This window comes from Stylophora pistillata, chromosome 10, assembly GCF_964205215.1.
Source record: "Stylophora pistillata chromosome 10, jaStyPist1.2, whole genome shotgun sequence".
NCBI classification, from domain to species: domain Eukaryota; kingdom Metazoa; phylum Cnidaria; class Anthozoa; order Scleractinia; family Pocilloporidae; genus Stylophora; species Stylophora pistillata.
Window position 1 is genome coordinate 3,456,934 of NC_142528.1, and position 9,914 is coordinate 3,466,847.

The 9,914-nt window shown below is 37.6% G+C and overlaps 2 protein-coding genes and 1 pseudogene across 2 annotated transcripts in view; all 3 read right to left on the reverse strand.

Moving 5' to 3' along the window:
• The window catches only part of LOC111324731 (alpha-L-fucosidase), a 78,084-nt gene that overhangs the window by 67,599 nt on the left and 571 nt on the right, over nucleotides 1-9,914 (reverse strand). The window lies entirely within an intron of this gene.
• LOC148721432 (adenosine receptor A3-like) lies at nucleotides 1,997-4,261 on the reverse strand (annotated as a pseudogene).
• LOC148721433 (sorting nexin-14-like) lies at nucleotides 5,154-9,904 on the reverse strand. The gene is made up of 13 exons (XM_088734986.1): nucleotides 9,848-9,904; nucleotides 9,547-9,626; nucleotides 9,214-9,244; nucleotides 8,983-9,017; nucleotides 8,849-8,877; nucleotides 8,645-8,701; nucleotides 7,885-7,978; nucleotides 7,054-7,124; nucleotides 6,805-6,835; nucleotides 6,600-6,664; nucleotides 6,341-6,432; nucleotides 5,705-5,761; nucleotides 5,154-5,462 (listed from the first exon to the last, which is right to left on the reverse strand). Exons 1-13 carry the CDS (start codon nucleotides 9,869-9,871, stop codon nucleotides 5,421-5,423), a joined length of 708 nt encoding a protein of 235 aa, XP_088591112.1. The 5' UTR covers nucleotides 9,872-9,904; the 3' UTR covers nucleotides 5,154-5,420.

Below are 9,914 nucleotides of genomic sequence, written 5' to 3' on the forward strand. Positions count from 1 at the left end.
TTTGACACTTAGAAATTTCCGTCATTTCACTGCTGTTTAGTTGAATTTCCTCAAACAGATCACCTGCTCCCTTCCATGGCAGTCTTCTGGAGAGTGTAAACTCAATTATTAGTCGTTCTGATATTTAAATGTCATAATCATCCAGTGAAGAGGAATTTAATTTCTTCGAAGCTTCAACACTTTTTTCCACCTCTAGTACACGATAGAGGAACTTAGCAGTTCAAAAAATCGATAAAGGGCTCCTCCAAGCGAATACAGATAAATCGAATTTATATTTTTAGTGTAAAAAAAAAAAACCGCTGTGAGGTCTTGGTTTTACAGTACGACGCTTTGCTTCCGCATTAGACCATGTCACAAACAATACTGCTGACCTGCGCCAGGCATCACCTGTAATCAGTGGGTGGGAATGCTACTGAGATTTCTATTGAGAGCTTCAAAAATGTTACCGGAATCGACTGCTGATGAGCAATCATTCAAAAGTGCGGTTTGAGTGACGAGCTATAATAATGATAAAATCGAACTTGAACCATTCAACAAATTAAGCCAAAAATCTAGCATATTTTGAATAAAAAAACTTTCTAGATTAAGTTCTGTGCATTTTTTCAAATGTTGGGTATTCAATATAAGTCCTCAACTAGATTTGTAAGTTGTTCTCTGTGTGAAGAGGCTATGTGTTCCTCTGGGGGACCCTCAGGGGGTGACCGATGACGTTAACAGCTATTGTTTTTGTTTTATTATATATTTTTTTAGCGATAAGTTACCCGGAAATTGATTCAAACGAACGCCAATTACTTAGCTAGAGGGTCTTTAATCAGATAACTCTAAAAACGAAAAAGAAAAACAAGCCTATTTTAAACTTTGAAATAGGAATATGACACGTAAAGACGATAAATTAGGAGCATCTCCTGCTTAACATGGCCACTTAAAGGTGTTGATTTCGTATTTTGCTGAAAGATTATTTTTGTAAGTACACTGAGTGATTCTGTGAGAGTATTGAAAAGATAAATAGATATTCGTTTATACACCTATGAATTTTTGTCTCATTTTAGTTTCGATTGAATTACTTACACCTTATCCTCTCCTATACCAAAATAATAATTCACCTCCACTTCGGTGAACAAATGTTAACTAGTTCCAGTTAACGTCAAAGATATAATTTCTAATTTTTTATTTTTCATTTTATTCTTTTTTTTTTTGTAGTGAAATAAGTCTTTTAGCAGCTTGTTGCTAAATGTTTGTTTGTTTCGCTCAATAGTCTATTACCCCTCCCCCCACAGGGTATCACCCTAATAATCCACTAATAGACGATATGGGTTAAGCTGAGTCTCTGAGATATTACCGTTACTCCATGTTTTACGAGAAATCATGTCATTAGTTATTAAAAATTTACATAATAAAAGGATCACAGAAGTTCAAGAAATTCGAACTTTTGACAGCACGAGCGCTCGTTTTGCAATTTGCACTGCCGCTACGACTAAGAATTCGTTTTACATGAAAAAGGCACTCGTTTGCAGCCAATCAGAAGCGCGGATTTTTTTCGTGTGTATTATTACACTATGAACTCCACTGAATGTGTCTATACAGTCGAACCTCGATTATCCGGACCTCGATTATCCGGACAATTCGATTATCCGGACCTCGATTATCCGGACCTTGATTATCCGGACCTCGATTATCCGGACAATTCGACTATCCGGACTTTTTTCTCTGGTCCCAGTTTTTCATGATATTAATTAGTTGTGACCTTGAAAACTTAGAGTCGCAAAAAGCCCACTAATCCTTTCAAAAGGCTGTTAAAACAGCGTATTATCCTGTGCGCTTTTCAAAATTCGCAAGTGCGACGAGACAAAGAAATATTCTGATGCGTTATTTGTTAATACATACAAGCTGTGTAGCTATCACAATTAAAATGATGTTTTCTTTGCTGTATACCTTTTGTTTACATTTCTATCTTATTAATTTTCATATTTTCGATTATCCGGACTATTTACCACACTGAAGCAAAAAATTATTTGTTTATTCTGTCAGTACACCGAAAATTAATCAGATATTGAACTCTCGACGCGCGATTTTGCCTTATCTGCTGCTCGAAGGTGAATAGCACTTGTTAATCACTTTTCAACCAACCAATCAGTGCGTGCGAGAAGCTCTATTTACCTGTGTGGTATATTGAGACCTAGATTACAGTTCCACTCCGCTAGGCCGACATGTAACCAATGAGATCATGATTTTAACCGATGTTTGTATTTCTAACTACCTGACAGGTTCGAATACACCAGCGAATGGTTGACATACATCAGGATAAACTTCATGAAGAACTAACAAACTTCAAATTAACATCAAAATGTTACAGCTTCACTTTCTCTTTGTGAAACTTCTCCATGTTCCATCAGCTGTGAATTCCATAAACATTCCGAAATATATTTCGAAGTATGTCCACTATAGTGTGTCGAATGTGTTTTATCCTTAAGCAGTAAATAACAGGATTAACAGAAGAATTTGTAAACACAAGAGTAAAAGTGAACAAATCCAAACCTTCTAAAAACATGTTTGGTTCACTCCGTAACACATTCAGGATGGCATTACAATAGTCTGGAAAGTAACAGATCATAAATACCACATATACATAGAATGTGCTCAGAGCAGATTTCTTCAGCCTCGAGAAATAAAGGTACATTTCGCCATTTTGATTCTGACCAGCTTGCCCTAGGTGCAGAGCTCGCATTTGGATTTCAAGGCGTCGTACAGTGTTATAAATTTTGACATAAAAAAGTGTCACACTAACAAAACAGCAAGTGAAGATAGTAATTTCCAATAAGTCAATTACAAAGTCACTCGATAGCCACAACAAAAGTGAAGAAAGAAATGTGCTCAAAAGCCAGATTGAAATGACCAAACCAACGACACGTTTGTGAGTCACAAGTTCTTGATATCTGAGATGAAGATGAACAGCCAGGAATCTGTCTAAACTTAAAGCTATGAGACCCAGAAACGAAGCGTAATAAAATACACTCGTGATCACGTCGAAGATCTCGTTAAGTAGATTGTCTTCCATGTCTTTGATCCACTTTTAAAAGAACTGCGATATAAAGAGGTTGAGCTAGCAAACCAACTCCAAGATCAGAAACTGCAAGACTCAGCAGTAATGTTTTCAGAGGCTTCGGTAACGACGGCGTTCTTCTCAGTGTGTGGATAGTTAAACTGTTCAACATGATTGCGGCATACGACGAGAAGGCATTGAGAATGCAGTTCACAACGTAAGATAAATATAGTGGGTCTTCACCTTCTGTCATCATTTAATGGAGTTATTTGAAGTGCACAAATCGGTTCTTGTTGCTTTATCCTTTAGATAATGTAATTTCGTTTTCTCTCCCGCTCACAGCTAATACAAATTTGCATAAGAGCCAAACTTATTTTCAACACAACTACACGGAGTGCCGATTGTTTGCTTACGAAAGAAAAAAGTTCCCGACGCTCAGGCTTCAAAGTAAAACCTTTTAAGAGATCTTGAAGGAAATAAAATCTGCGGTAATCGGTGAGTTACCAATGCAAATGTACACTTGATAGGTAAGTAAATGTGCTATATACGTTGTGGGTAAACTACTGATTTCTGATTGGTTTAAGTGAGTTCGATTTGGTCTGGAAAAATAACAATTTCCGAAAGTAATGAAACCTATTTGAAAATTGCTGAAGACCCGTTGTGTGTTTGTTATATAACCTTAATTATTATCCAACTACACTTCGTAGAGTACAAATAACGCCATAGACGAGTACAAATATCACGCGGTATTTGTACTGTAGAGTACCGGTTAAACAGGTTTTCTCGCACCGCGCAAGCGAAGAATTGAACTGTAGTTACGAAAAAAAAATGGCGGACAATTTGATTCACATTTCTGACGACGAAGAGTCAGAATGGCTAGCAAATATACATCCAAGTTTATTAGATGAATCAAACGAAGAAAAACAGCTAGACGACCTGGAAATTTCTTCATTTATTGAAGAAAAAAAAATACAGCAACACGTCAACGCGCCAATTCCGTTCCGCTTCGCATACTTTTGTCACGCACTCCCCGTAGATAAATATCCGCGAAATTCGCCCGCACTGAAATAACAGTTTGGCGTGTTGGATAATAAATAACTTATTAGACGTTTTGTTGTGTAGTATCGCTGAGTATTTTTACTCTTTATTTGTATTTTGACGAGCCCTACGGGCTCGTCAAAATACGGCACAACTCGTAAAAATACTCAGCGATACTACACAACAAAACGTTTAATAAGATATAGGTATTTTTTTCATCATTTGAACCTCGTTGCTCCATGTGCATTATTTCTTTATAATTGGTGGTAAAGCATCTGGCGAGTTGTTATAAATGCGGGAGGTTGACTCATTTATTTATCCAGGTCTATGTTTTTTTTTCTTCTCACTCCCGAGGAACAAGACTGATGTGTTTATAATCCTGAAGACCCTTTGCCATGTTTAATATTTATTTGTGCTGGATGATTAGCGATGTGCTCCTGGCTCTTTTCACTTTCTAGTGGCGGGAGCAAAACTTTGATCAACCAGAAAGAAAAACATCAAGACAAAGATTAATTTAAGGTCAGCCCAAATTCTCTTAATGATATATTTCTCCTCCAGAAGGAAAACTTACAATATGTGCCTCGAGAAGGGTTAACGTAATTGCCTGCTCTTATCTCCTGCAGAACGAGGCCGAGTTAAATAAGCGAGGCAAACATATACAGTGTTATATTTAGAACAACCTTTTGTCTCCATGCCGATCATCTCAGCATTTCAGAACCCATTTTCACCTGAATTCAGCATTTCTATCAAAATCAGAGGTTATGGCCACCGACGATGAATAGAGGGAGTTCTCATATTGTGTGTCAATGTAAAGTTAAAATATCATAGGAAAGGTATACTGTCTTCGCTGTTTAACTATGCAACAATACACCAGTAACAACAAGTTAATACCTTCCTGTAATGGTGGACGACCACACTGCCATATGTTTCATGATTAAATACGAAAAGAATAAAAATAGTTGCATTTTCGTTAAAACAAATAAAAGAAAACATTATTGTGGATGTTACTTTCGCATGACAATTTATTTTGCTTACACAGTGACTGATCACAAAAAAAGAGACTGAAGCAATCACAAACTTTTCAAAAAATAATTTTATTAATTTAGTGATTCAATCTTTCCTGTATTTTGTGGAAAACTTTTAAATAAAAGAAACATACAAATTACCACATTTTTATCATAGCTTTTGATGACTAAATTTCATTTCTGTTACGTAAATATCTACACATTTTAAAAGTTACTCTTCCGAATGAAATTATTTCCTCTTTTCTTGACTCAGAAGAGAAACTTTTTCTCAGTTTGTCTTGCATTCACTGATTTTCCCTTTTTTAACATATTTTGATTCATTTGCGACTTGGGAGCTCTTCTGCTGGAAACAACTCACTCTGCGGAAATCGAAATGCAACAATTCTGAGAATTTAGCGAACTGGTTACTAACTGATAAGTTTTATGCTTCTGTCAGCGTAGAGAAATAAAAATCTTTGTCTTTGCATACGTCGAAAATTGTGTCACGTTTAATGTGAATAAACAATAGTTCTAGACTAAAACGTACGGTCTATCTAAGCTTAAGATGTTAGCTTGATGCAGAAAAGAAAGAAAGATACCGAGGAAAGAGCAAGTGTCATACCTCCTTCAGCTCTGGAAAAATCTCAGCCATCAAACAATCCAGGAGAACATACGTCAGCTAAGAGACAAACGAAAAGCTACATCATGATTAGGATACTTGGGTTCATAAACAAGTCAGCTCCTGAATCGTCTCTTATATTCACTTTGAACTATCTGCCTTGATTTGGAACCTTTGTTTGTTCTCTGGCTTTTCATTGAATGATGTAATTCTTCATCCTTACATTCATAAATTGACTTCCTTGTCTCATATAAGGTGAAAATTAAAAAGACAAAAACAATATTCAACACAAAACAACCAAAATATATCAGGAAAGAAACACGGCTGTAAATATTTTTGAAACTAGCCTTGCACCGCAATTATTCATAAGTTTCAAGCGTTCGGTTGTAGAAAACGTTGTTAGATACGTCATGCTCAAATATTCCGCAGTTTATTTTCCGTCGCTCTCCTATCAGTCTGCTTTATTTTATTTCTTTTTTTTGGGCAAAAAGGAGTTGATAAAATAGTGAACATCTGGAACAAACTACTTTAAAAGCATGACGTGGCGCAAAATACCTATCATTCCGGAACGTTGAGAAACTACTTTATTACATTAACCAAACGACTCCTTCATTTGAAAGCTCATATGAACACACGAACCTGTTTGTTCAACCTGGGCTGCTGAAGGAGCTCAAACAATGAACTAATCCCAGCTTTATGTCTATCAGCTCCAACAACACGCACGGCCATATCTGTAGACAAGTAATAAACATTGTGCACTTAAGCTAAGTTTAACACTAGTGCGCTGCAGCATGTAGGTGATTCAGGTACAATTTGGGTGGAGTAAGGATAGAGGTGTGTTTTTTGTCCAAAGCCACCCCCTATGGTGGGTGGCCTCCTGGTATGTTAACTAACAAACCTGGTATGAACTCGAGCATTTCCTTCAGAGTCTTTTCGCGTCTTTCTAACTTCTGTGTATCCGTTCTAGGAAAAAGAAAGAGAAGTCAATCATACCAACGAAAAAACGTAATAGTACATAGGAAATTAAAATAAATACCAAGTAATTAAATTGGCATGCAATGAAACTAGTTTAAAAAATGGCATTTCAAGACATTTTAGTTTACCGTGGGGGATCTTCATCAAAGAAAAGTGCATCTACGAGAGAAGAAAAAAAATGTCATAGGCGTGCCTCTGAGTAAGTAAAATAATTCAAATTAAAAATTTTTAAAAGTAAATTTTCTTCCTCTTGGCTTTGTGTCTTTCACCAGGTTTTGATGGCAGTCGAGACTTCACTTGCGTTCGTGATGAGCTTATATCACATGAAAACAATTCCAAAAATATCAGATGGATCTACACCAGCAGTTCTCTGTCACCTCTTAGTAAATGAATTATCATAACCAGGCGATGTTCATTCGTCAACAAATCCACTTTACCAGCTAAATATCTGCGATACAAAAAAAGGGACGTAAGGTTGGCAACGGGGACGAGAGTGACCAGATTTTGCTGGTATTGAAATATTCGCTTTTTTGTGGGAAACATCTCTTTCAAAATAACTCTATTTGTTTGAGACAAGAGAAAGAGTTGAGGGAGAGTTGGCTCATTCTGTAGAAGTAGAAGTAGACATCTATATTCATACAGGATAGCCCCTTCAGTGTAGTAAACAATGGTATCAACGGGGGTCCTGTTACCCACCCATCCCACCCTAGGGGAGGACATCCATCACACAGTAATCTCGTGCGTTGGGAAATTAACGTCTCCTGCCCCTAACCCTGCAGGAGACGGGACCTCCATTTATTCGTCCCTATCCGAGAAGAATAGAATATCTAATCATTTCTTGATGTTATAGAAAGGTAGCATATTCTTCTCAATTATTTTAAGACCCTGAGTGTTGGTCCGGCCGGGGCTCGAACCCTCGACCTCCCGCACAAATAGTCCAGCGCTGTATTTATTGAGCTAATGGGGAGGCTGTATTGTTTTGAACTCACTGTACATGGAAACATGAACATTCAATTTCTGTCTGGGCCAGTATGTTGTGTTCTTGGGCAACACACTTTACTCTCACAGAACCTCTCTCCTCCCCCGAGGAGTATGACTAGTTACCGTGGAACTGTGGGAGAAACCGAAATGGGCTCTAGCAGTTATGCCGGTGAGTCTCATTTACAGAATTACTTGATATCCTGCCTAAAGTTAAGTTTCATGGGCACCTGTCAGCGTAAACATCTAGAGTCTCTTGAAATGCGACTTTTCCACAAACTAACAAGCTGTATAACCAGGCTGGAACATTGAATAGACGTTGCGCTGTAAGAAAAAAAAGATGACGATACATAGCTTGACTGGTGAAAATTCACCAGAAAAGTTTGTAAATAGGGACCTTAAGAAACCACGATGGCGACGCCAAGGAAGACTTCGATTCAAAAATGAATTTCTACTCTTAGTCAGAATTTCTAAAATGGCTGCACGAGCTTACTGTCTCATACAGCGCCATAGCTCAACTTCAGCACGACGTATAAAGTAGCCTTTGAGTTCCAAATGGATATTAAAATAATTTGCCATCGCGGTTTCGGTTCGCAGACGACGCAAATTTTGGCGATTTCACGTTGCTGTTTTGCATAGGACGGCTACGAAATGTACAAAGTTTCAAAATGCACGTGCTGAGCTATTGTTCTGCCAATTAGATCTCTTGTTTTTCCTCGTCCTCGTTGCCGTCGCCGTCGTGGTTTCTTAAGGTCCCTAATATCGCAGCGACATCAATCTTCGTTGGCTGTTTTGGCTAATTCTTCGTGAGCTACAGAGCCAATAATTACAGATAGTTTGCGACTTGACTTATTTCAAGAAACCGAGCTAAAAAGCACGCGCAGTGGTTTGGCACTTTGGCAATCTATGGCTAAATTCGCCCAACCATTAGTAAGACAATGAATCACTTCACTTTGTACACGCTCAAAGAACGAATTTTATATGACTTACCGAGGAACAAGATGTAATCGGTGACACCGGTCACTGGTATCTGCGGCTTCCCTGATGCTACATAACAACAAAGATTTCGATGATTATCAGCTTTATCCAAAACTCGTGTCCTACTATGATCCCATGAGCTACACCATGTAGATACGAATAAAAACAACAAACAAAGCGATTTAAAATCTAATAGATTACGGATCAAAAACTCACCTTCTACCTTCAAGCGTAATGCACTACTCCTAAAAAGGGGAAAAAACAAAAAAATTATTACATAATATTGTTCATTTAAGTTGTTGTCCTTCTCGAGAATAAAAAGAAAGGTTTGCGAACCACGCAATACTTACGATGCCGGTTTTCTCCTTCCTGGAAAAAGTCCCTCCTAGATGCAATTCAACAATCAAATGTAACTCGTTAAAATGATCAAAAGGTTTCAAAACCGAAAGTACAAAATTGTTTGAAAGTGTAACACTGAGGGCTGGTAAAAGCGAGTTCAAAGCCATCTACACAAAAACGCTTAATCAAATATAGAAAACAGATATGGAGAGAAGAAAATCATGTCTAAAATGTAAGCGTACCTCGCCTCTTCTTGATTCATCTAGAAGACCCCTACAATAGATAATACCCAATATTTACCACGTCAATAAAATAGCACAATTTTGGCTTACCTTGAATAGGCTCCATTAAGCTAAGAGCATTTGTTTTTGTTTTTGTTCTTTTGTGCGAGTCACCAGTAACCAGAGGTGAATAAAACAACTGGTTTCTGTTAACTATTTTTGACTCATGTGACAAGATAAACTGGAAAGAGAGGCTCTGCTCGTTGCCTGTGATTATACAGATAGTTTGCAAGATCGGTCTGAGATTTATGGTTGATAGCTTAAAACAAAATCAACGTGAAGAAAATGACTAACTTTGGTAATGGCTTCCTTTTTGTTGGTTCTACGGTAGATGATAAGAACGACTGCAAAAATGGATCAAGGTTCTGACCTTTCTGTAGAGAGAAACAGCAAGGTTAACAGTTTTACCCAGGGGACATTCATTGTATACCCAGGGGACATCCATTATATACCCAGGGGACATTCATTGTATGCCCATGGGACACTCCTTGTATACCCACGGGACATTTATTGTATATCCACCGACTGAATACTTGAATAGAACTCAGTATAAGAATCAAGTAATTCACTTGTCTTTAAAGCATCGCCGGCTTACCTCCTTTTTGAGTATTGTTGTCATTGACTTGATCTTTTTACCTGCGAAAAATGCAGAATCGAGAAAT